This window comes from Hippichthys cyanospilos, chromosome 14 (genome assembly GCF_059441005.1).
Source record: "Hippichthys cyanospilos isolate Australia breed blue-spotted pipefish chromosome 14, RoL_Hcya_1.0, whole genome shotgun sequence".
Lineage (NCBI taxonomy): Eukaryota > Metazoa > Chordata > Actinopteri > Syngnathiformes > Syngnathidae > Hippichthys > Hippichthys cyanospilos.
The window spans coordinates 9,915,178-9,943,023 of NC_142382.1; the positions used below are offsets into that span (position 1 = coordinate 9,915,178).

General features: G+C 39.5%; 1 protein-coding gene across 18 annotated transcripts in view; it reads right to left on the minus strand.

Moving 5' to 3' along the window:
• Positions 1-3,845: 3,845 nt before the first annotated feature.
• esrrb (estrogen-related receptor beta) overlaps positions 3,846-27,846 on the minus strand; it is a 100,702-nt gene continuing 76,701 nt past the window's right edge. For all 18 annotated transcript variants that reach the window (XM_088432512.1, XM_088432506.1, XM_088432511.1 and 15 more), the window contains 2 exons: positions 14,535-14,804; positions 3,846-9,733 (listed from right to left, as the gene is read on the minus strand). In XM_088432512.1, the coding sequence (XP_088288638.1) occupies positions 9,489-9,733; positions 14,535-14,804 (515 nt within the window). In that variant the 3' untranslated portion in view covers positions 3,846-9,488. The remainder of the gene's footprint in view (positions 9,734-14,534; positions 14,805-27,846) is intronic.

Sequence of the window (27,846 nt, forward strand, 5' to 3'; positions counted from 1 at the left end):
TTGGCCATTCTTGAGCTTCCGTGGCAGAACAATTAAATTCTCTTCCACTAGATGGCAGAATGTAGAATTAACCCGTGTTAAATGATGTTACCCGTCACACTACCGAATAATTGTTAAGCTCCATTGGAAAAAGGCTCTTTATTTCCCTAAACAGGCTTTGACTGTTTGTGTTGCTTTTTTGTGGGGGTGTGCCTTTCCAACAACACACAAATAACAGAGATATAATGTTATTTCCCAGTTATGGTGACGTAATGTCTGACAGCACAGATCATGCTGTTATTGAAAAGTAACCGGTTTGTCAGCCCTCGGGCTTCAATTTCACAAATGGAACAATAAATACAGAATATAAAGGGGAGTCTGCGCCTCAAAAAACAAGGAGGACATCATTGGGAGGGGTCACATGAAACTCCCACAAAGGAAAACGTGTTTGCGTGTGTGTGAAAGGAAAAAAAAGAGCGGAGGTGTCCCGCCGTCGGTTGATGTGCCAGCAGCTCTCCTGGGCCTCGGCGCACTCCGTTTTCAAGCTAAGTGTAATTTGAGCGTGGTCTTGATACAAAGTGTGTGCAGCAGCTCCGTTCAAAGCCAATCACTCACCCTGACGTGTAATCCTTTCCCTCGACATCATCAGTGTTGCTTCAGGAATAATGAAACACACTTAAGGCGACGTGGCATCCATTCCTTAGCGAACGGCGTCACATTTCGATGAGGGGCCTCTCGTGAGTCCAACCAGAAGTATTTGAACACTTCGATGGAAGGTGAACAATTGCCTCGCTACAACTGTGTCTGTGACCAATGTATTTTTACAGTGAAGCCCTGCTATATTGCGGTTCATCGGTTGCATCTGCACTCTGCCCCATTTTTATGTGAATTCTGTTATTACAGTAAAAGAGGGTCAGTGAGTGTATGAAGCTTTGTCGCTATTTTGCTGTTGGCCTCCCGCAGGTAAGGGGAGAACATGCAAACTCCACACAGGAAGGCCGGAACCGGAATTGAAACGACGATTTGTGTACTGTGAGATGCCAACCACTCTAATAAACACAATATCTATCTATACGACATATTGGACAATTTTACAAGGTTTTTGTGTTGTCATAGACTCCATAGGCCACCAGAAAATGTCAGTCCATGCAGCAGAATCTCATCTCTACATTCAGAATTAAAATAGAAGCAATATACCATAAACTCCCGATTTTTAAGCAGTTACTTGGGAATCGTGCAGAAGAAGATACTAATCTGTTCACACTACTCTTGATGCAAGCATGCTTTGCGATTGCTTTCAACTTCTTGACTGCATGAGAGTGGGAAGAGTTACTAAGGAAAACTTCAGAACTAATTGTTCTTTTTTTTTTATATGACAGCTTCTCACCTCACAAATTGGCAATCTATCTCACTTAGATGTACAAATGAAAGAAAAGAACAGTGTTTGGGCCTCCATTGTCTTTGCCATCATCCTTTAGCCATACCCTGATGTTTCATGTTGAGGATTATTGCAATTAATTGGCTAGCTAGACTATTTCAAAAAGGGAAATTGGCTCATGTAATTATATTGAGAAGGGAATACTTAAACTCCCTAGAATATCAGCGTGCTGGAATAATACAGGCCCCGCATTTCCCTCCCCGCCATCATCACGGCTAACATGTCTGTGTGGCTGTTTCCTGTGACGGATGCATTTGCAATGCCTCTGCCGCACTGGCTGGTGGCAATAAAAGCCACTTGTGCCACTTACTGCCACCCATGTCTGGTCTGCGGGGGATGTGCTCTCAGCTGTCTTTTCTTCTCTTTCTTTGCTCGATTAACACACCAGGGAAGAAAGGCTACGCAGGCTGAGCGTCCATCCTTTGGATCATAGATGCGATATGTGTATACATTGTATTTAGTGGTGGACAGCATTTTTGGTGACTGCACCCTAAGTGGAGACTTACCTGTTTCAGGCCACCTCTTAATACCACCAATATCATGTCAGAATGTACAGATACTATAAATAATATTCATACAACGCAATATTATGTTGTATTGTGTAACAAAATGAAGCTACGAAGGGTGTGCCAAAAAATTGATTCACATAAGAATCGTGATTCTCATTTACTATGACTAAATAGATTTAAAACACCACTATTTAAAAATTGCAAGAAATCAACAGGGTTCCCGTCCAATTCCGTATTTCATTTTTTAATTTTTTTTTTGCAGTCCGCTTTCGTACTACATTGGAGATGTGTTGTGCAATGTCATCACGTAACCTGTTCTGGAAAGTCAAGCAGTGAGTTTCATGACGAATAAAAACAAATTGAGAATCGAGAAAATTCAACTGCCCTGTCTTGATTGAAAGCAATCTTGTCACATTTTGCAAAATGCACAAAAGCCTCAATGCAATGTTTCACTCCGTGGGTGGAATGGAGTTTGACCGACACGGATCTGCTGATTGTGTGACCTTTAAAAGTGGATTTTCTCTATCTCGGACAGAAAAGAAATGGCCAGAAAACATCACAAAACTTCAGCATGTTTGCAAAATAACATGAAACAAAACAAGATAAAGTACAAAACAATGTATGCAAACTCCAAATTAATTCACACACACATATTGCTCACATACATGTAAATGAATGAATGAAATGAACTACTGTCAATACTGTACTAAATAATATGTTAAAATTGTGGCTGATAAAGCACCTGAGTCCCGATTTGCTCAGGGATGAAAAAATTGAAAATTTGAAAACGTTTATTTTCATATTTAGTTTGTCATAAGTGTCCGGAGAAAAGTTATTTCATTTCATTTGGGGAACAATTTTTTTTTTTACAAAATATTTTGGTAATGCAATTTTCTGTGAAATATCTATGTATCTATGTATGTATGTAATCTGCCTTTTTTAAATAGTTTATTATTAGTTTATATTTTCGATGATGTAGCCAAAGCCTAAAAAAAGAAAAGTGCTGTGCCACATCAGTATCTGATTTGTTAAGCTTTGAAATAGTGGTATTGTTCATCATAATATAATTTGGCAACAAAAGATTAATCATATAACATAATCTATTTTATTTCTGGGTCGTCTGCCGGAAAACTGTATCAATAACAACAATACAAATCTGTACAAAACCTACATGTTCCAATTAATTGGCTTTTAATTTGAAAACTGTAACATTTCTGAAATAGCATCAAAAACAAATCCATTAAATTAAATGTCTGCTCTGTTATAATATATAAGAATTAATTACAGAACAATAATAATAGTAATAATAATAATAATACAAATAAGAATAAGAATAATAAATATGTACCTCCTGAAGTGCCTTCATGTACCCCCAGGGGTACTCATAACCCCATTTAAAAACCGCTGGCATGAATTGCGAACAATTGTACTGATATGTGAATCCGCCAGAGAAGTTAACAGCAGCCTGTCTTCTTTGTTGTTTACCTTTGTAAGTCCATTATGACGTTTGTTTGGTAAAATACTAACAACTCAAGTTTTAAATTTACACTGGTGACTTTTTTTTTCTTCCCGTTACAACAAGATTATGACTTTTTTTCTGGCATTATTTTTTTATTTTCACAAGTTAAAAAAACAAACAAACAAAAAATAAAAAACGAGCGGCACAACCGAAACTTGCTTTTATGGAAACTAATTTAGGATTCAGGTGATGTTTTTATGTGAGCATGAACACAATCCATAAACCTCTGTCTCATGCTTTGATATAGAATTTTCCCAGTAGTATATACTGTAGGGGGTTACAGTTTATTACTTTTCATACTCAATCCTACAAAGAGTGTTTTGTAGACAACTGTTGTATTTGCTATGTGTAACTCAGTGTAAGATGTCTGTAAAACATCGATTTAAAATACAAACGAATGACAGATTTCAGAGAATATTTAATCCATTGATCCCTCACCTTATTGAAAATCAGAATGGACACACTGGCGATTGAATGAGATAACAAATGTACACCATTGCAAATGATATATTTCACACGGTAAATACTCAGTCAGGGAGTCGGTCACCTGCTTCGATCTGCAGTCCATCAGTGAGAGACCAATCATGACACACCGTTCAAAATAGGAACAAAAGGAACACACATACCCGCTTAGTGACCATCATGGCTGGGGGCGGGGCTAGTAGGGATCTCATCCAGTGATGTCAAAGTCACGTGATCAATGTGAAGCATGCGTTACCTTTACAAACAGATTGGTGAACAATGAATGGGACAGTTAGTAATTACAGTTCCAAATATATTTGGCAGCAGCGCTGAGGGAGGATAAAAAAAACAAAAAACATGAATGGCTCAGGTTAGGGAGCAGACATGTAAAGATGATGAAAGGGTGCTGAATCAGAGAAATATTGACAATATGATAATGAGGTAGTAGTCAGCAGGGCGCTGCATACTTTATTTTCAATGGTATTTCGGCAACCTACTGCACTGAAGGCTGATATATTTACATACTTGCTTGGACTGTAAGACATTTTGACGTTAAACAGTGCCGCATTACAAAGTGGACAGGGAACAAAAAGGGAACTTTTTTTTACTGGCTAAACATCATCCACTACAAAAGTATTTTTTGGGGAAAAAGATTTCCAGTATACTGCGGTTTCATTTAAATAAGCACAAATGTTGCCAGCAAAGTAAATATAATTCTTAATCTGATATACAGGTTACATGTGATTGATTGCAAGGATTTCTGGATCTTACTTATCAGCAATAGAAATTTCCCAATGCCAATGCATGCTTGGTGCATGGTTTCAATCAGATGTGGTCCCTGTTGTATTGCACAACAGCATCTGGCTCAGTTTTCAAATAGCAAAAATATGCATCACTCAAAAAACAGTTGGATTAAAAAAACAACAAAAAAATGTGTTTCAAAAAATGACCAACCCAATTTTTGCGTCAGTTTGACCCAACTTTGGTTGTTTTGTGCAAAAACAAAACAACAACAACCCAATATTATATCGTTTTGTACAAGACAACCTAAAAAATCGGAGTTGTTTTGTGTCGAAAAAATACAAAAACAAAAAAAAAAAAAAACGGAAAAAAGTCAAATCGACTTAACCTGTTGTCTTTGACTCATAGTTGGGTTATTTTTCAACTCATCATTGTTTTTAGAGTGATGCATGTTAGATCAGATGTTGCTAATTTCACAGGTAAGCAAACCGACATACCGGTATTTAAAAACATAACAAAAAACAACAAAAAAAACGGATTGTTTGCACTATTGTGGGTGTGACGGGCACGCTCAACATCTTTCAAAGGCAATTGAAAGCTGTTCCTCTCATTGTCCCAAAATGCCTCAATAGTTTTTTTACTTTACTGACTTGAATAATGATAGTAATTAAAAAAACAAAACAAAAATATAGCATTCAATACATTTCTACGATTCAGAGGGTATCATCTGACATCGTGAATATGTCGGATATCAGAAACTGTCTGTCTGTGCTGCGATAAAAGTCACTAAAATAGCATAAGACTAATCCCACCAGTACTTGGATGAGCTTAACTTTAGATTGATTTTCAGCCACCAAATTGTCATTCGAGGAACTGAAACAACAAGCCATATTAATGAGGCCTGTGCCTGCACCAAAATCAGGATACGCCACATCCGTTTGCGAAAATAGAGCCCACAGTGTCACCTTACAATCATGTCAGGAGGTTTATCTGCAAAGAGAGGGTGGTTTGCTTTCCTAACATTGACCCCAGGGTGCTGTGAAACTTGGATAGGTGCTGCTCATCCCTTGTGTGAGCCCTACTTTGGTCAAAGTATTACATTTTTGAGACAGCGCCGCCATTTATCACACTACATGAAATCTTTCAGTAGTATAAATGCGCACGCCTCGCAAGCGGGCCGGACAGGACGGGAGTGGCACGGCATAATGCAGACGGCATAATGGACATGGAGCTAAAGTGAGCCTAAGATCTTTCTCCCAGCAGGGATCACACCTTGTAGTGACACATTGTTGGCTGGCTGTTACCCTCTGGCGCACGCTGACACTTTGTTTCTTGCATAGCTCGGCCAACATGCCTGCATGGCGAGCTGCTGGGTGATGGTGTCATTCAATGGCGGCCATGGTGACGTTACGTGGTGGCCATTCAGTTTTTGGACACATGAACTGCCTGCACTGACTGGTTAAAACCACATCTCACAAGTTCCATCATAAATTTAGATGGATCACCGAGTTCAATGTATGGTAGGACTGTTGAGCCATATGCAGAAAACTAAGACTCCTTTGCATTGCAGTTGAGGCTTTGATAATGGAATTGCACTATGAACATGCTTGCGCCTTTCACAGCTTATAAATTCCCAGGCCATTTATTATTTTTATCCACAAAGTCTTTATCGATTGCTAGTAGAATAAGTTTATCAGTATTTTATCAGTTAGTTTATCTGTCTTTGTGATTCTTGGATATGACTTGAATGAATGAGCCGTCGATCAGCCATTCAAGATGCGGAACGGCATCAACAGCTGCTAGCTCGTCAATCAGCGCAAGAGAATGGAAAGCAAGAGCAGAAAAATGAGAAAGAAAAGGTTTTATATAGTAAATTATACAGCAGAAACAAATGATCAATTTGATAATTGATTAAACTGCTGATTATTTTGCCAATTAATTAATCAATCATATTAAAAAAAACATTTAAAAAAATCTCTATTCATAAATATGCATAATGTACATAATTTCAAGTAAACTACGGTTCAGTTACTGTTTGGTCCGTAAATACAACATGCTAAAAGTAAAAGCAAATGTGTTAAGTTGATTTAACACAATGAGTCTGGTTACATGGAGGACAATATAAATCAGGGAATATTTATTAATGAGTCTAAGATTTGGTGGATTTAGATCATTTTAAATCAACTAGGTGTCAAAACAAATCAATTACTAAAAAAAAAAAAAAAAAAACATGTTATTGATTAATTGGATCATCAATTAATCGTTGCATCTCAAAAGTTGAATTTAGCTAAACATTACCCCTCATTTCATTCCAGCTTGTTTTATAATTAGTGGTGGGAATATCACACTTTCACACTTCAATTCAGATTTTGAGGTCTAGGATTCGATTCAGAATCCATTTTTAATTCAAACTGATTTGTTTGACAATGATGTTTGCTCCAATCTATAGCTGTGCATAATTTTGTCATGATCTTGACCGGTCGGCTATGCAATACACGATGACAAATAAAGACATAGAAGTGTCATTTTTTATTTACATTTATTATTTTTTAATTGAGGAAAAGTGCTTTGTACTGACAAAAAACAGTGTATTGACAAAAACTGCTCCTCTATTCTTTATTTTGAGTTCATTGACATACCAACCACTAGAATGAAAGACAAACGCTTTGCTATTTCATTAGGTTTTGTAAACCTTGATGGGGCATTTTTAGTCGTTAAGGAAAATATCAAAGTAAGCTTCTTGATATATGCCCACTTTTATAGATTGATAGAAGCCCACATTGTTTAGATATTTGCACTTATTAATATTTAATGTACAAATAGACCTTTTTTTTCAAATTTGAAATGTCTGACTGCATTTGAATGTACCACATAGTTAGCGGTTGGCTCTAACATTGAAGACTTGTGCCATATTGTACAATTACAGTAACTAGAGGCTTCTTCACATTCTTGATCAGTGGTTGAGTATGATTTTTTTTTTAATGACAGAGTGTTGATATTGGGAGAGATGTGATGGCAATAAAAACGGAGTCACAAGGAGCAGTCCTAGCAATCCTAGATGCTAGCAAACGCTGTTGCGAAGGCCAACTTCAAAATCAATGCACTAGCGCTGCATTGATGGCCATGTACTATTTGCTGTGTTCATTTTGAAGTTGGTCTTTGCAGTGGTGATTGCTGACAGCTAACCTTATGTGGCGTATGACATGATGTTGTAGCCTCTACTTTGACTGTGGAAATTCAGCGTAGTTACACGGAAGCAGAGAGGAAGCATTTTTTTTTTTTTTTTTTACATCTAACTGATTTTGGGACATTTCATATTGATTTTGAATCATGGTAAATGAGAATTTGTACATGAATTGATTTTTGACACACCTCTCATTATATGTGTGTTTTGCCAGGTTGTGTTTCATGTCATGAAACTCGGACTGAGCAATTAACAATAACTTATGTGGTGAGTTTGATCTGGCAACTTGTGAGATGTGGATGGTGCAACGTTGAGAGCAACGTTCCGGTTACGTGCGTATGCGCATGCGCACGTATCAAATGACTGCCACCTCTATGTGAGTCATGCTCTCACCCTGGCCAGCCCAATAAAAAAATTCTGGCTCCGCCACTGGCCACCGTGTCAACACGACGGCCATAACGCGAGCCGCGTGCCCGCCGCCACGCAGACGACAACCTCCCGCAGGGTTAAATTTAAACCCGTTGTGAAGTGCCTCCGCACCTGCCGTTTACCTTGCTCTGCACCAGGCTCTATAAATGCCGACGCTGCTATTTAAAGACAGAAGGTGTCTAAGATGGTGAGAGCAGATGCTGGCCACCTTGCTCCCAGTGTGTGGGATGACTCTGCCACAAGCTTAAAGGGTTCCAAAATAGAGCGCTTTGACATATGGGCCTCTGATTGTTTGAACATGGAATCTCCTGGACTAGTGCCGCTCTGAAGAAAGCCTTTGATACTGATGATCAGCTTTCACCTATAACCTCCGTTGGCTCGGCCAATTTCCCTTGGCTTAAAAAGGACACATTTGGAGCTGACGGGGGAAAAGTACAAGAGAGGAGAGAAACATTGCGTGTACGTGCGCGATGGAAGCAAGCGAGCAGGCACGGCCTTGTGGCAAGAGCAGCATTGAAACGTAGCGCGGGAAAGATGAAGGTTGAGCCTGGCGTTCGACCGTCATTTATTGCTGAACTACAGAAGAAGACTACCCACTATTGTAACTGTCTATGCTAGTTTGGTTAAACAAGCCTTCCGACTTCACACTACTCTTGAGAGGTATTGTCCGAGGACGTTTGAGCTGTTAACAGTTCACATTTAAGCAGTTCGTCTTTTTTTTTTTTTTTTTCCCCTCCGCTCCTTGCGTAGTAGGGAGGACGAGAGAAAATGGCCACCGATACCAACAGACTTTAAACTGTACACTCAGTCTTCCGGTAATAAACATATACATGTCCCAGACAGAAACACATGGGTGGAAGTGTTGTTGACACCCCTGCTGTCTTCAGAGTAAATTCAAATCAAAGAAAGGCTTTTCTTTTTACTGGCGTATTCTGATGACGCTGAGGGACACCTGGGAGCATGACCACCACCAATTACCAAAAGAAATTATTATTACTGTACATAGTACTTCGTAAATATATTTTACATTAATCTTCATCATTCTTATATTTATATTGATAACCAAGATTGATTCCGGTTCTTTTTTTTTCTTTTTTAAACATGGCGTCCAAGTGTTGCAGGAGGAGTGAGGTCAGTCTGTGAGCCGAGGTCTCCCCCGCTCCCGAGCACCCTCAAAATCGTGCTTGCAAAAAGTCTCACTGCGCAGCACTAAAGCAGCTCTGAGAATCACACCTTGGCCTCCAGCATCTCCAGGAAGAGTTTGTGCATGGGCACCTTGCCCTGCACCTTGATGCTATAAAAGTGCTGCACGGCCTTGGTGGCCGTCTGCCGCAGCAGGGGCAGGGTCATGAGCAGTTTTCCCGCCCGCCGCGGGTCCTCCGGGTGCTGGCTGCTCTCGTAGTCCTGCAGGGCCTCATGCAGAGCGTCCTGCAGCTTCTGGACCGCCTCCATGTCCTCTATGTGCATGGAGTCTAGCAGGGCGACAAGATTTAAGAAGAGTCAGAAATGTGCTCCTCACACAAATACACTGATATAAAGGGGAGGGATGTGGATTTTTGAAAATTAAACCTCATGATTGATATGAAGTGCTATCAGTGCAGTGAGGTGAGGTAGGGAACACGTTATCAGTATATTTCAACTGCCGACAGGACAAAGAATGGATCATAAAAAAACACAACAACATGTGCTTTGTTTTATTTATTTCCTTCCTAACTCTTTGCAGTGCTGTGCAGCTTATTAAAACGGCCTTTGACCACCCACGCTGAAAATCAATGTTATCCCCCAGTAACAATGGCATGAATCGTGGGCTAATAGTACACATTAAAAAGCCCGTTTGGGAAAGACAGACAATTATTAGTAGATAAAAAGGGGGCTCCATTAGAGAATTGGGCGCCATAAGCAAGTCTGTGATGAATGTGACACAATTAATTTCCCTGCCTACTTACTTTTTATGTTACGAGAAAAAAACTTATTGGACGTAATTCAAAAATGCTGATTTAAATGTGTGCTTGACTAGTGTTTTCAAGATTTCTCTTCAGTGTTTCTCCACTGAATCACTTGTTTTAACAGATTTATTTCTCGCGTTTTAGAGTAAACCCTTTTTGAGCTTTCAAAGTATGAACATGCAGCCAGGAGATGCAACTGAGGCAGAGAAGCCCCTAAATGAATCTTAACTCTTTGTTCCCACTGAGAAAATATGTGCATCTAGAATACTGTTATATGTGTGTGTGTAAAGACAATTGAAATGAATTCATTAGGATTTGTATTTTATTTTCTTTAGCTGAATTTACCAGATGCTCTCACAACCATTTAACTTCTGTCATATCAAGTCTAGTCCCAAGTGCTGGCCGGAATCTTTGTTTTTGAGCTCAGAAGGATACTTCTTTTGTTAATCAGCAAATAATTAGAAAATAACTTAAATAACTTAAATACAATATCGTCTATGCTGTCCGACAGACTTGCTCAAATGATTTTTTTCTGACATACTACCATACCAGTACAGTCACTGGATCTTGATTGATATACTGTAAGTTGTTGCACTTTAAAATGAAGTCTTTTGAACAAAGAAGTAGAAATGAAACTGGCAGATTCAATGATCGACAAGAAAAATCCATCGAACAATAGCTTATTCAAATAATCATTAATTGCAGACCCACTTTTGTTTTACGTCAGTTTTATAGTGACTGTCAAGTAGCAATGCCTGTTAAATTGCATGAAAGAATCATGCTGTCTGTTATTTAGAGACCTGTCTGAGTGAGAATGGCGCTCGGAGTACTTCAAAAGTATCTTTTAGTGAGCTAAGTGTGTTCTGATAAGTTTGAATGTGTTTAAAGCATGTGCTTTGTGTAAAACCCTTTGAAAATATTTTTTCACGTGTTGTTTGTATTGCGGATTTTCACCTATTGTGGCTGGGTCTGGAACATATCCCCTGCGATAAACAGGGGTTCACTGTACTCAGAAAAACTTGGACTCGATTGTTAATGGACTCAATTCGGGTCAAATCTGAGTCGACCACCTGTGAAGTCTTGAGTTCAAGTACGTGTCTGCAGCGTCGTGTTACACGCTCGTCTCTCATTGTCGCCTTTTGCTCTGTTGCTATCAGCCATCCTCTCTCAGGGAATCTCGACGGCGGCGCGGCTCTCACTGGCTAACCACCGTCTGACACCCCAGAGGCGGCGAGTCATTGGCTGCCTCGCGCGTCTCACCTTGACGCCGCACATTTAGCCACGTGGGACGATAAAAGGCAAAACAGATTTCTGAGCGGGCCCAGTATTCATTGACTGGAACAAGTGTATTCCCAAAACCTTGAGACATTTTTCACCCTGACGGCTTTCAAGCCCGCAGTGGTGAAATGAAGTAGGTCGTTTGGAAAAGTACAAAGCAAGGGGCGGGAGAGGAGAGGAGAACATAATTATCTAATGCTAGATTTACACTAAAATAGAAAACAGAATCCTAATGAGAATTTTTGCTAAAACGATTTTCCCCCCCACATATTAAACTAAAGTCGCACACATTTCAGTCATATTTAATAAGGTTTTATGACAAGATTAACCAAATAGATGTTCCTATTTTCCTTTACCCTCACTATGGCTAAAGTGCATTCCATTCCATTTAATAGCGCATTTTACAAAAGATAATCGGGATGCGTTTGATTTAGATAAATTGTGTTATTGTGGCAGATCAAAAGAATGGTTTGCAACAACAAAAAGTGACTTCAGCCTTCTATCTTCTGGACTGGACGCAGTTGTGATGATTTACCATCTGTATTTGAAACTAATCCAAAATGTTCCTTTCTAAATGAAAGCTTTGACAATCAGCACATAGTAAATGATGAAAATAACTAAGACAGCATTCTCTATCCTGTCTGTAGCTGGTTATACTCAAACGCAAGATGTTCTCGAGAGGATTTTCATAACAAAGAGCTTTGCTATGGCTTGCTATTAGCGTCGTTGTTGCTCTCGATAGCTATAGCTACAGTTGCAGCTGGGTGCTTCGTATTTATGTGGTAGGCTAATTTGAGCTGCTTCTGTGGAAAGCTTTTTACAAAGAATGCATATCTTTATCAAAGGTGCCGTCAGGGTGTCTATTTTTAAGGTAAATTTACCATCCACCTGACCAACAACTTTCACAAGCGCCTCCATTTTCAGGTTTTCAATCTGCCCCTGAACCTGGCCTGCCACTCACAACAGGAGCCTATCAGGTTATGCCAAACACAATGACCTTCAATCCACTTCAAGGTGTGATCGATCAATGTTTTCCAATACTCTTATTAAGAAATTCCCAAATAGTTAAGCAGAAAAAGCCAGATGCAAAAGAAGGATATAATTAGCATACAAATATCTTAAAGTTAGAATTTAATAATTAAATCAATGCAGTGAAAAAAATGTGCTGCAACAATGACTGATTGATTAATTGATTACAATTAATAAGTTAATCTGACACCCCTTTAATAAAAAATGTAAGATGATGTAGAAGAACAAAGTCTACAGCCAAACTACAGGCAGATCCTAACAAGGGAAGAAAAACAAGCAGTGTGTGGAAGCAGGATGAATTAAAAACACACACACACACAACAACAACTTTGGTGAAACAATTTCCTTGCAATCCATCAGTAAGCCCATATCGATGCGATTGATAAACTGCTAATTACAAAATCAATGGCTATGAATTTTCACAGCTGTCAAACAGGGGGAATCCCAGGAGAATGATTTCCCAGAGACCTTGTTCTAACGTGGCGGACACCCCCTCCTCTCCCACACCATGACCGACGCTCTGCTGTCTCAAAGCAAATAGCTTGCATCAGCATTTTCATTTTTCAGCTTGGACAAAACAAGGGGGAGCGGCCTGGTGACCTGCCGCATTGATCAGACAAGGAGAGAAGGGGTGCGGGGGCGGGGGTAGAGTCCCGCCCTCCTCAAAAGGAGCCTGTCAATAGCAGCGTGCCGTCTTCGCATTGGAACAAACGAGCCCTATCACGGCCTGATACTCATTCCGTTCGACTTAACACATTTTATTGACAGCCACTGTGCTCCTAATGAAATGCTAAATTTATCTCCAGTGGCTGCTGTGCCCTGCGGCCACTGTTATGGAGATAGCGGAGGAGAAATACCGCAACTCGGAAGGTGTTCAATTAAAAAGCTCCTTCTCTCCCATGCTTCTTTCTAGTGCACTGCCCTTATCTTCTCCCCATCTGTGCAGCTCACACGCCACACTAAAGGTTACATGCTAAAACTCCTGTAAAAGTGAGAAATGTCATCCAGGAAACTGTTGGCCAATATCTCAGTTTCAGTGTGTGGTCATAATGCACAAACAAAGAATGTTCCAAATCCAGCGAATGCCTGAAAATATATTGAAGTTTACAATATGTTGGAAGTTTTAAGATGTTTATGGTATGTACTAAAAGTAAAATATGCCCAAAATGTATTGATTGCAAATTGATTCGACACTTGAAATTGTTACTTTTATTTGAAAACAATTACTCGATCTGGGTTTTTGGATTACTTATAACTGTTGTTGTTTTGTTTGTTTTGGGAGGGTGGGGTTGGTTATTTAAGATATATATGTGTGCGTGTGCGTGTGTGTGTGTGTGTAGTGTTCTTTTGAACAAACCAATTTAAGATTAGTCATTTTAACCCTTTTTTGGGAGGCTGAACGAGGAAGTGGGCTAAACACAAAATTGTGCTGCTTTGTAAAAAACAAGACAAAATTGGCGGTTTTGTTTTGTACAAAACAACCCCTAAATTAGTTAACCAAATTACCCATTAATATCAATACTTTGGATTATTTTCGCCCCCTAATTGGGAAAATTATCCCAACATTGGGGTCGTTATTGGGCTATGCATTATAAACGAACTTTTTTGGCTGAATGAGATAATGGGATAAACCCCTAAATCAGTTGTTTCGTACCAAAAAAATATGGCCAAATTGTGGTGTGTTTTTGTTCATTTTATTCATATGCCCCAAAATATATCCAACCCGAAACTTAAGGGTAGATATCCATCCATCCGTTTTCTTTATAACCCCAAAAGTTATCTGGGTTCCTTTTTGACCAGTTTGGGTTATTTCAAACCCTTCCATTTGAGTGTGGAATTTAAAAACAAATCTTGGTGTGTATATGCGCGTACTTTCTCAAACCAAGCTTTGTGGTGTGGAGTGTTTGCAATATCAAAGTGTGGCATAAAATGTTAAAACAAACAAATGAAAAAATACAGATAAAATTTGGACCGAGAAAAAGATTACCAATACAGTACGTATGTGATGTCAGAAGCTCACCTGAGTTGGCAAGAGCGATGGCCTTGAGGGTTACAAACTCCTCCTTCTCCACTTTGAGCTTCTTGCATTTGCGGACCAGCTGCAGGATGGACACATAGAGGTCCAGTAGGCCCGTCAGCCGCGAGTGCTCTTCGTCCATAATGTAGTCTTCGGCATATACAAGCTCGTCCTCGTAGGGCAGCGAGCGGAACACGATGCTCAAAATGAGGATCTCCATCCAGGCGCTCTGCAGCAGACTCATTTGGTCTCCCAGAGACAAAGTGGAAAATCCTGGAAGGACAAAAGACAAATCCGTTTGCAACCCCTACAGTAGAATGAAATGACCATTTAATTGAACATTTTATAATAGTGCATTAACAACAGAGAAATTATTTAAAAAATAGCAAAACACATAACAACGGTATACAATTGTTGATCCAGACGACTTTACCTAATCTAATCCATAGTTTTGTGGAAATGAACTAAAGGGCTGCTGCACAATTTTGCCAGCCAACAGATATAATAATCAAATACAAATCTCTTGATGGAGGCAAAAACCAACACCAAAGAAATCATGGTTCAAAAATTAGGTATGAACACAAGTGCATACAGAGGCACTATTGGAGAGCATTGCTTAAATTTAAATGAAGGTCCTCTTTGAAGCAGGTGTCAGGGTGCTTGAGTGGGCTTTACGACTGGCGACGACAGTAAATCGGTGCAAAGGTCTGGGATGCACAAAGCCAGGTGGTTACCCCTTGTATCCTGTCATACTTGTGCTGGTGAGCCGGGGGATTAGCGCTGGGACGAGTTCTCGTTGCAGAGGTGGAGGACATGACACACACGTCCGTGTAGGAGGAAGAAGGTGATGAGGTTGCACGTACACACAAAGCTTCACAAATATGCCAGCCGAGAAATAAGAAGCATGCAATAAATATTTTTGCGGATGATAAATACTCTCCAAACCTATCGAGATTGATGATAGGATTTTTTTTTTTGTATGGTAGTCATCCATGAGCTATTTCTAATGTGAAGTATCTAACTTGGCTGAATGAATGATGGTTAGCAATTGGATATTTTTAGCTGCTTCTGATTATAAAATAAGTTTTAAACATGCAAACCTAACTGAAACGTTTTCAAGGGCAAGTAAATGTTGATGATGAACGTAAACAAACACGTATACAAATGACTATTTATCTAGCCCCCCAAAAAAATATTGTGTCCTTTTGGTAATGTGTAGTCGAAAAACAAGTCCTAATTAAAATATCTCTGCAGAAAAAGCTTGAGGAATAATTTCTTTCTTCCCTCAGGTACCCATTTATTTAGTTTACACAGTCAGGGAGAAGTAAGCTAACCCCAGCAGCATCGGTTGGCCGGACTTTTCAGTGGGATACCCGAATACTAAAAGTTTTGATAACTGCAGCCAGAAATTGGTCGATGCAGTAATGATTGTGACTTTGAGTAATTTTGGTATTCGGTTAGCCTACAGAAAATTTGAATTGATTATCATAAATATGGATAAAAATAAATATATAAATACTAGTCTATGAAACGGTTTTGCTGGTTCACAGCAGTTTTGAGTAAACATGGTTTGTTAAAATGTGAAATGAGAGCGAGAAGAGTGGTTTAGGTCTATCACGCCATCCCGTATGGAGCACTCAAGCACTGCTAGCTTGATGCAAGTTTACGCAAGACACAGGAGTATTGGAACTCGAGCCACACTGGCAAACACAGGCAACAGGTTCCAATGATAATATTTTTGACAATTTTTTTAACGCCTTGAATTGGCGATTGAATGTTATTTCAGAATAACATTGTGCTATTTGTATCAGGGGACGGGAGCAAAAGTTGCAATAGAAAAACAAATCACGCTGTTAAGCTGTGACCCACAGCCAAAAACAACTTCAAAGTAAAACCGTGCCAAGAAGTTTGTGTCCATATTATATTTGGTAAGCTAAGTTTTATTTTGAAGTGGGCCATCTCACCCTGACTTTAGCGTGTTTTACTGTCTCACGGAGCATTACTAATTGTTGCAGCAATTGGCTCGACTTATTTCTTGGGGATATACACTAATAAGCAGCTATTCGGGGCAAGAAAAAGGAGGTGCTGAAATTACTCAAGGACTTGTTTCAATCCTGATCGTGACAGGCCTGCCAAAAAGTATAAAAGGTGCATAAAACTACGCAGTCAGGAGGAAAGGACCTCAAGTTGCTCTGTGAGAAATTCAAAAGAATCAAAAATGGCTCATCAAAAAAGAGAAAGATCTCCACATCTTTCCCCTTGATACTAGCAGCACTAAACTGTCAAGGCTACACCACCCCCACACAAGCTACCCTCTCCCTCCCTCCACCTCTTTTGCCTGCAGGCGGCCCATTCTGACAGCATATTAGGCTCTCCAGCTCCACCCATGATTAACATGATTGCTTTTACAAGTTGGCTGTTGCCATGCCACCTGCCACTGCGTGATTAAGAGGCGATAGATTACAGTATTGACCCGGCCCGCTCAACACATCTTATGCCCTGCGTGTTCTCGGAAAAAAAACAAAAAACAAAAACAAAAACAAATGATCACATTTAGGGGCCGCCACCAGCAGCCGTGTTTATCTGCTCTTGCCCGGCACAACAACGGACACACACATACACAAACACACACACCGCAGGAATAAAAGCCATGACGGGGAAGCGGCAGAAAAAGAACCAGAACCCGGCAAAGTGGTACCTGTGTTCAATTCCCCTTATCGTGGTGATGACCACTGCCGGGGGAGAGCTGGAGGATACATTAATTAAGAGATTGGGATCGGAATGTGCGGGCCCTCACATTTTGAAGGGGAATCAATAGTCGGCAGAATAGAGTGCTAACAGTCCGGCAGGACCGGTCGGAGGGCTGGAAAATTTAGACCACACAAACAACTGCTGAAAGCACTCTAAGCACTTTGCTATTATCTGTGGAAGCAATAAAGCATAGTTTGTAAAAGCCGAAGCCATTAAACGAATTTGGGGTGCTTTGTCGTGTTATTTCCTTGTCTGCATACGTGTCCATTAAGTCGGACAGAATGCGGACTGGCCGAAGAGAAACTGTCATCCGAGCACAAGCGCCCTCTTGATTGCCGCATCAGGTTGGCATCGCAATCACAGGCAAAGCTCCGTGGAGCCTTTTAATGGCCAAGTGGGCCGAAGCGGAACTAAAGCGGCGCTCCCAATGTGACAGCTCGTGTGAAGGCCTCGTCCGGGTCTGGCTGAAGAGGCTTTCGAGTTGCTTTGCTGCGGTGCGCAGCCCTCGGCACATATGCACACAAGCCCAGCAGGCTACAATTACCTTTGACGTTAAAAGTCCTTAAATTTAATCCGCTGTTGTGAGATGGAGAGGTGGTGTTTTCCCGCGGCTCCATTCGTTCTCGTCAGGGCCTAAATTATCGCTCCAAATGGGATCTCGTGTCGTTGCCTCGGCTTTTTCCACTCAATTTAATCGAGTAATGAAGTGACTTCCCGACTCCGCAGGTCACAAAGCGCTTCGGCCGCCGCGCTCTGAAGGTGGCCCGGTTAAGTGCCGCCGGAGTGGGTGATTTCCTCTAATGAAATATCAATATTTACATCTTCATTTCCAGCCCAGTGCCGACGGTGGGGTTTGACCAAACATGACACGATATTGACCAAATCAGAGAGGTCTGTCTGCACACTTGAAGGCCCTTTTTCCACTCCGCTGCCGAGCGGATTTAAAAGTCCCGCACAGCCAAACTAAGAATGGTAATAACAAAGCACGGCTCTGTCTTGGGCATTTAGCTCTCAAATGGATTTTCATTGTGAAGATTACAGGATGTAAAACATGTTCATGACTACCACTGACATATTCACTTCCATCAAGTTTCAAAAGGATTGCGACTGACAGAGTTAAACTGCATCTTTGCTCAAAAGGCTGCGGATAAGAGCGGCAATGACAGAAGCCAAAACCATCATCGCTGCCTTTATCTCGCCGGCGGGCCTCAACGGGAGGGGGCGGGCAAAACCCGCAGACGGCCATCTCGAACCTCTCAGAGATTAATCAGGGGACTGGATGGTCCAAAAATGAAATGCTGGAGATTTCAGTTGAGCTGGAGTTCATATTCTATTAATTTATTATTGTTTCCCTCTCCCCGAGGGCCATTAGCGCGGGTAATAAAAAGAGATGTAATTACGAGGCACGGTGGCCCCCTCCGGCTGCAGCCCACTCGTAACTCACCCTCAATCAGACAACGGAGAGGAGGAGTGAGCCAGTCAGGGAAGGAAGCTGAGAAAAGGAGTGAATCGGAGGATAAAAGAGAGGAGAAGATACAGGGCAGAGGCTAGGCAGATAAAGAGAGAGGGGGAAAAGGAAACGGGCGATAGACGAGTCATTCCGGCTGGACGGAGGCTGATCTATCACAGCCAGCTATCAGAAGGACAAGCAGGCCCTGAAGACTTGTGCCCGGCAGCAATCTCACCTCAGCCAAGCCAAGTGCTCTCTGGGCTCCAGTTGGAGTCAAACGGCCTCTAACTGGGCCCCGGAGGTTCTGCACATCTTTTTTTCCCCTCAAACCGTGCTTAGGCATCATGCTGTGAGACGATTTGTTTGTATCAAAGTGTGCCATTTTAGATGACACTTACAATAAAATACACACGTCTCTGATTCGCGTAGAACTCTTTGATCTGCCAGACTGCAGCAAAGGATGTCTAACAAATACTAGCAACATCAGGATCAATAGCAACCTGATTAAAAAAAGTGTCGGTTGACAGAAATAAGCTCACGCATAAATGTTCAACAATGATTTTCCAATGGTTTTCAAATGGGGGTGTGAGTGCCATTTAGGGTACCGGAAGGCACCTCCTTTAACAGTTTCTGTAGATATCAACAAACCTAATTTATTCCTTTTTAATGTCGTGACAGGAACTGCTTCTTTCCATTTTAAGAGCAAAATAAATAGTCCTGTGTTGTGTTATAAGTACTCATTTGCAAAAATTGTTTTATTAAGTGTTGTACGGATGGATGCACATTGCCATTTGTATCGACATTTTTCGAAATAAAAATAGATCATGTTACAGATCATTATACACTACAAATGTAGATCGAAAGTTAGATAGAACAGACGTTGACAAGTATTTTATTTTTGTTTTTAATCTAAAAATGATCTGCCCCGCTTTAGGGGTACTTGGCTGAAAATACATTTCATCACTAAATAGAAGTTGGGAACCAGTGCCCTAGAAATTCAAGCTCATCATATTCAGTGCAATGTGGTTAAACTTCAGTCTTCTATAACGTTGTTTTTTTTCATCTTTACTACCAGTTTTTTTTCTTGTTTACGAACGTGTTCTTTTGATGCCTAAGCAACACTTCATCCGGTGAAAGCATGTATCACTTAAAACATTCACTGCAAGACATTTTAGTGAATTTTAACATTTTAAATGGCCACTTAATATTGTGTTCAGTGATGAAAATATATACATCAGATCTATGAAAAGAAAGCAAAGACTGACCTTCATACCCTATTCCGTTCCTTTAATCGGCAATAAAAAAGGTAGGTTTACAAAATTCATTTGTTTCTCCCAGAGGGATCTCAAACGGTATTGACTTCATATCTAAATGCTATGCTAATGTTATCATCTACTGGAGGTTGTGAATCAGCAAATTTGTTTCCACGTTAGACATTTACGATGAAGCAGAATCAAATTGAAAAAAAAACAATCCAATTGACAATTATATTTGTCAACGGGAGTAAATGAGACAAAATAGGTGCTATTAAATCCAATCGTTTTAATCTGTACCCCATGACCTCCTGACCCCAGAATTGGAAGTTTTTAGCCCTTCCTGAGATTCACCATCCAATCCCAACGTTATATGCTTTGTGGCTCCTGAGAAAAATACCTTTTAATCATTGCCATAATTACGCATAATTTATCTCTGCAGCCATGCAGAGGCACAGCCTAATGATGGATAAAGCAGTCTTGATGGTCTCTTAAAGGCATACACACTACCATCACAGGAATTCTGATGGTTCTGCTAACAGGAACTTTTAAGACAAAAAAAAAAAAAAAAGATTTTCACACTTATTGCGTTTGGAAAAAGGAAAAAAATTACAAAACATACACATAAGATTATTTAATATTTGCAATTCACTTTAAAAAAAAATAATAAAGCCATTTTGTATAATTTCCATTTTAAGAATTTGGGATTGAAAAAAAATGGTCAGTGATCACTAGGAATATCCAAATCCTGATCCCCTGATTGGAAATAGGGTCTGATCACATAATTTTCATCCGATCAAAATTTCACGATTATTATTTATTACAAGTGAATTATATTTTAGATGCTACGAAGCAACAATATACTCCAGAGGTTACAAAGACTATATAAAAAAAAAAAGAAACAAACAAAAATATATCTGCTTTGTACTACACAACATCACAACACAACCAGAAACAGCGAAAGTAATGGTAGGCAATGAGGGAACATTCTGGTAGATGTTGCGTCAAGTAAACGTGAAGCTAACGTCATGAAAAATTGATGATGGCTGTCGTAAGGAATATTTGAATGTGGAAGCAGGGACAAAGCAACGGTGACTTGCAATGTGAGTAATTGCATATTTTGCATGACAGAAAGGAAAAAGCTGTCTTTAATATCGCTTATTTAAGGCTAATTTAACTCCTGCAATCGTTCTTCCACCGTTGTTGGCGTGTCAGATTGGGACTCAGTATTGGCAAATCCTCATAATCAGGTGACTCGGACACGGTTGCAAAATGTGATCAGGACATCCCTTGCAATCATTGATCCGATCTATTTAAATGACTTAGCAGATTAATGACAGTATCATCAGAAATATATTCTCAAGCATTTTGCTTTGTTTTAAAGTAGTTCGGAAAAAGGACAGAAAGAGAGTTCATTGAACACACATTTATACTATCATTATTGTAGTTTTTTTATAATGCCAATGGCCAGCATACAATTTTGGGCCGACTTAACCAGGAAGGGAAGTACTTTTTCCACAAAGGCTTTTTTTTCTTCATATAAATCACAAAAAAACCAACAATTAATTTTTAATTGTGGAAAACCTGCAAATTGTAAGAGTTTGAAAAGAGAGCAATTTTTTTTAAGCATTATATATATATATATATATATATATATATATATATATATATATATATATATATATATATATATATATATATATATATATATATATACACTCTACTGTATCTGTTGATGTGGATAATGGAATTACGGCAAGCGTCTGTAAGAGCATGAAACATTATTTGAGGTAAAACAGTCATAAGTTTTTAGTTACAACTGTGAGGTTGTATAGCGCATATATAGAGATGTGTGTGATATACTATTATCCTTAATATTTTCAAAACAAGCTTTGCCAAAATGAGAAAACATTTGAGTACTTCTTTTGTGTTTTGACTTTGTATTCCAAAGGTACACCAAGTTTAGCTGTCATTATGATTTGGAGTGCACTTGCAGCCTGGAGGCAGCCAAAGAAAAAACACAGCAACAGCAACAAAAAAAAAAATGCCTCCCCCATCCCACCTGGCGGACCTCTCCATCCTGACGCTCGACCCTCCTGACTGTCTGCCTGTCTCTGATACGCCGCATCCCATCTCAATCTACCCGTAGATTTCCCACCTTCCAGCAGCTTTTTTTTTTTCCTGTTCAGGCCTCAGCATGCACCTGATTGCTCAATCTATCTTTATCTCCTGTGTTGAAGCCTACGTCAGAGGGTAAATTGAATATACTAAAAGCTGTCTGTTGATGTCTATATTTAATAAAGTGCACTGATGAGGTGCTGATTTATTGCTGGCCAGTATTCACACTCTATTACAAGGAGATTACGAAGCTTGAGAGGGATCAGGCTGGCAACGCAGTAAGTAGATTTCACAATTTAATGGCAAAGAGAAAACAAGAACCTTGAGAAGGAGGAGGGCAGGATTGGTGTTTATTATGGTGGAGGGCCGACCTCACACTAACGAGACAACATGACATCACCATTGTCTACATGTTAACAACTAATATGTCAGAGACTGCATTTAGAGCGATGGATTTTACAGAACAAAGTAGACGTCCTAAAGTCTTTGATTACTTTAGCTACTCACGTAGTAACGTTGTAGATTAATTTATGTACGTAAACTAATTGATTACTTTAGTCCCTAAAATTACCTTCTGAAGTAATTTATTACTGCAGTAACTAATTACCTTCTGAAGTAATCGGCTACTTTGATGTAGCTATAAAGTATTTGATTACTAAAGTATGTACTTCATTTAGTACCCAACCTGTTTAGACAATCCTTCAGTCAAACACAGAATAAAAAAAGTTAAAGGAATAGTACACATTTAACCATTTTCATCAGTACACTTATTTAGCCTCTAATTAATTTGATGGCTAAATATTTTTTATGTTTTGTTGGACTGCAGATGAAAACCTAGCCTCTTGGTTAATTCTGGTGCATTTACAGAAATATTCATTAATGTACTGTATACTCTTCCTGTTAAATTAAAAAAAAAAAAAGTAAAATTAGCATTTTTGAAAAACATTTTAGCACTTCCTGTCAACAGAAAATAACACGTGCTCAAAGCTCAGCCATTCACAGCTCCACTTGCAAGTATCACATGACCAAACCAGGGAAACAGGCGAGCCTTGATTGGTGAGTACCAGACCTTTGAGCACTCGTGATGTTGTTTTTTTTTAGTTTCAAAATGTGTTTTTAAAGGCAATAATTGTAAATAAAAAATACTGAAAATTATTAAATAAGTGTCGTGTATTTATATATATATATATATATATATATATATATATATATATATATATATATATATATATATATATATATATATATATATATATATATATAAAAACAGTGATTTTAAGATAATGTATCTATATATATTTTCTAGGTCATACACTAGAGTGAAAATACATGTTGTTGTGTAGGCACAAGGCAGCGGCTGCACCGGAGTGTCAATGTTTGCTTGGCCCTTTAGCCTTCTGAGAATTCCCAGTTGAAAACACTCCAGCCATGGAAGCTGGGCCGGGAGTCGGCAAACAGCAAACGACAGGCCCCTCCTGTACGCGTTGCATGCATAGCGGCTTTTACATATGAGCACATGACATTCCCACTGTGGCTGGGAAGGAATTCAGGGTGGAACGGTGGGGGTCAGGGGTCACACTCGCCTACCGTCACTCGTGAAGAAGACAAGCAATGTCAAAACAATAAACAGCTTCTACCACACTGGAACTGTCAATATACCGAGTACCCGGCTACATTAAACCTCTCGCACAAAGTGAAATGCAGCTTTATGGGATGCATGGGGACAAGATGTGGATGGTGAACTACTATGTATGTCAGAGGTTGTTAGCACCTGTAGGAACAAGAAGCCATCTGTCAGCATCCCCCCAAACACTGTTACTAATGACCCTGTCACCCTTGGGCAACAGCCGTGTTAGACCCTACTACAAGGTGCTATTTGGAGCAATCGTACAAGTGACGAAAATATCCACAGTGATTATCAGGTAATCAAATGCACACCGAATGGTGATGCGCTAGGTGATTTCAACTTGCGATTCTTTGAATGCATATTGACCCATGTATTGAAAAACTAAAAGACTTGATTTCCACAGTAGTGTGTTTGCAGGTCGATTGTTCTCAGTTTCTATTTGTGTTTATTTATTCCTTGTGTTTTATTAGGTATTTTTTAAAGGCTGATGCTGATTTTTGACAGAAACAAAAACTTATTAGAAATGAAAACATTTATAATGAACAAAAAAACATTTGTTTTCTGACAAATGAATCTGAATATGAATGAATGTGTGTCAATTTTACACCGATTTTCAGCAGACTGGCCTGGTATTTATTTCTTGTGAAAAGCAGGGGCCAAATGTAAATCCCTTTCATTGCTCACCTAATAACTACTTGTAAAATGAACATTTGCATACATTTAGTATTTTAAATGACAGGGCCACAGGCTGACATTATCAACAATTGTTGATGATAGAATTTTACTGATACAATTTTATGGTATCAACTTATAATCAGTGCTCAGAGTAACGATAATCGTTTGAGCGAGCAACGATGGATTTTGACCACAGACTTTTTTTTTTTGCTGACTCAAAATCTCTCATTGCTCACTCACGATAGCCCTCCCTCCCTCTCTCAACATCTCGCTCTCTGCGCGTTCAGTGTGGCACACACATTACGAATGTGCCACAAGGTCAGCTAATCAGAGCTAGTAAAAGTACAGTCATTGACTGTTTGGTCTCCAGTTAGCTTGTTTGTTGTGTTCACCCAGAAAGAGCAAATGAGATGAGGACTTATTTGATTAAAGTACAAAATCTAACAAGGTAGTTCTATCAAATGAGTCAATATAGTAGTAATAATAATATTAAAAAAAAAAAAGCCCATACATTGTTTCCAAAGAAACAATGTCTCACCCAAGTCTGTGTTGACACAACCTCAATTTCTCTTTCTGGGTTTCAGGCATTGCTGGCTCTGATGGCCCACCGCTGGTTAGAGTACAAAAGAGAAAAAAGTTAACATAATCAGAAAATATTGTTGATTTGGACAAATATTTTTAGCCGATGTGTGAACAGCCATAATTGGTTGATTTAATCAGCTGGTCAGTCGATCGGCCGGGCCCTTCAAAACATTAGATTGGCCTTAGTAAAAGATCATATTGAAGATAATATATAACTCATGATAATGTTTATAGTGTTTATCCTCCATTTTGCTTCTCATTACATGTGCTTCAGTCAAAGAACAAAAAAAATATATATACACACACAGACACACACACAAATATTACACGCATTTGAGAGATTGAGTACCTGTTTTTACGAGTTTTACCTGTTTTAAACTGTTGCATTTGGACTTTAGTTTTTGGCCCATCTATCAGTGGTCTAATCAATGTGGTCTAGTTCATAATGAACTGTTAATCTTTTTAATTCCATTGCCTAAGGCCTCAGAAATCTATCAGAATGCAATCACCCCCTGCTCCCCTCTCTCTTTTTTTTTTTTTGGTCCCGCAGCCTACTGCAGTTCACTGCAAACGCATGGTACGCTACCCTGGGGTTGCTTTGGTGCATGGAGAGTTAGAGCATGGAGTGGCAAAACCACTGAACCGTCTCTGATCAGGTTCAGCCATGTACAACTCAATTATGCTGCTATTTCATGGCCAGAGGACACATACTGTGCTAATACAGACGCCACCAATGTGGCAGACAAAGCACTCAGCTACCAGTCATTTTTATTTTTGCCAACTCGTGTGTAAAGAATGAAAGACACTGTTGGAGTATAGCAAATAAAAAAAAACAAAAAAAAACAAGCAAGCAAGTTATTTGAAAAGAGATGAGCATAATCTACTTAGGAGTCTATAATACTGCAGGTACTGCACCTTGTTTAGCAGAAGACACTCTGGCTTACTGCCTTAGGTTTTGGGTTAAATGATCATTACCGCCGTATTTGGAATGACACAAATCCCATTACCATTATGCATCTATGCAATGTGCAATATGTGTTTGTATAATCTGATTAACACAACACTCTTTTGACACTGTCGCTTAAAATCCTAAAGTATACATGCAATAAAGCAATGAAGCTTACCGAGGTGTGAGGTATAATATTAAACAGGGATCGTTTTATTTTCTCTTAACCAAAATAAAGTAAGACTCCATTGTGGCATCATCTCGTGAAATATTCATCATCAGTGGTACATCTGTGGACCACAAGCGTTGATCAAAAATGTACCCCTTGTGATGTTTTTTTTTTTCCAGTCAAGTACCCATCAACCACCTCAAATAATAAAATAATAATAATAATAAAAACTTCATTTCTTTGTGTTATTGCTAAGCGTATTATATTCAGCAACTAGACAGGAGATTGAGTAACATCATCTGCTTGAGTTCTGGCTTGTCTGCCATAAAATTGTATTTAAGGCATTCACTCATGACAATGCACACCAGATAAAAACTAAACAAAATAACGCTGGAACAAAATTTGACATTAGGTTGATTCATGTTCCGATTAATTTGCTCTTAATTTGAAGAGAAAACTGTTCTGTTGCTGGCACATTGAATATGGTTTGCGAAAACCTGCAGAAACCCTGTTAAAATCTGTGCCATCACATACCACAAGGAGTACTTTTTTACACTGTAAAAAAATTAAGGAATACTATTTACATGGAAAAAAAGGAAGGAGTGTTCCCCTGAAAAATCTTGAATCAAATTTCATAGGGAGAGTTTTTGAGTACATTTACTGTCAATAAAAACAAAATGTTGCTTAAGAGTAGGAGAAAAACTCACAACCTTCTGGTTGGGCAAACAGCAACTCTACCAAAAAAGCCAAATACTCAAATTGTGACAGAATACATTGCTTTTGGTTTCATTTTGGTGGTATGAGGCATCCATCTGACACTAGCGATATAATACAACAGGAGTGGCAATGCTCAGATGTCTAAAGTTCACTAGTTCCTTCCTCGGCCCTTAATTATTTTTAACAAATGAGTAAAATTATTCAAAAACTTGTACAAATGCATATCGAATCGCCGAGTGAAACCTCCCCATGACATTTTTCAGAGCGTGTATGGTGTATCTTGCACACTTCAGGAACCAACATTTGTTGCAGGTTTGAATTTAGAGGCAAATCTTGGTCAAATTTGGGGGATTAGACAATGAGAGTGTGTGTTACCGGGTCACCTGAGGTCCAGTCCTGAGTAATCTCCTTGGTTAAACTCTCAGTCTGCTGACCGTGCACGGTGCACGGAGAGTTATCCAAACAGTTTAGATGCATAACGGGCCACGGCTGAGGCCAGAGGCCAGGAGCATATCCATTGCTAATCTTCTTACAATCAGATCTGTACCTGATTAATGCCCTACCTTCTGAGAAGCACTCTAAGACCTTTTCAGCACAAACCACAGTGGCCAGAGCTGACTTGACTTTGATGAAAATAGAATGATAAAATGTATCTCGTCACCTCAGCGGACATAATGCATAAAACAGCAAGAATAGACAGACTGCGTATGTGCCAGTGCTGTGCTTATAATAAAAAAAAAAAAAAAGTTGTAGCAACGGCCGAGTGGCATACATTTATTGAGTCCTTTAGCCCCTTTCGAACACCGCTGTGATGTTATAGAGTTATGGGGGTCAGGCTCAAGATCAAGGAGAATCTGCCTCGGTGGCAAAAAAGAGGGGCTAAACAATGTGTTCTTTGTCAAAATCAGAGCAAAACTCTCGCAGGAAGCAAAATCTCTGCTGACGTGAGGTGCGCCATGTCCTTAATTCAACAGCCTCTTCTAACCTACCACCTCGTCTATCAGAACGCCTATGGGCCAAAGAGGAA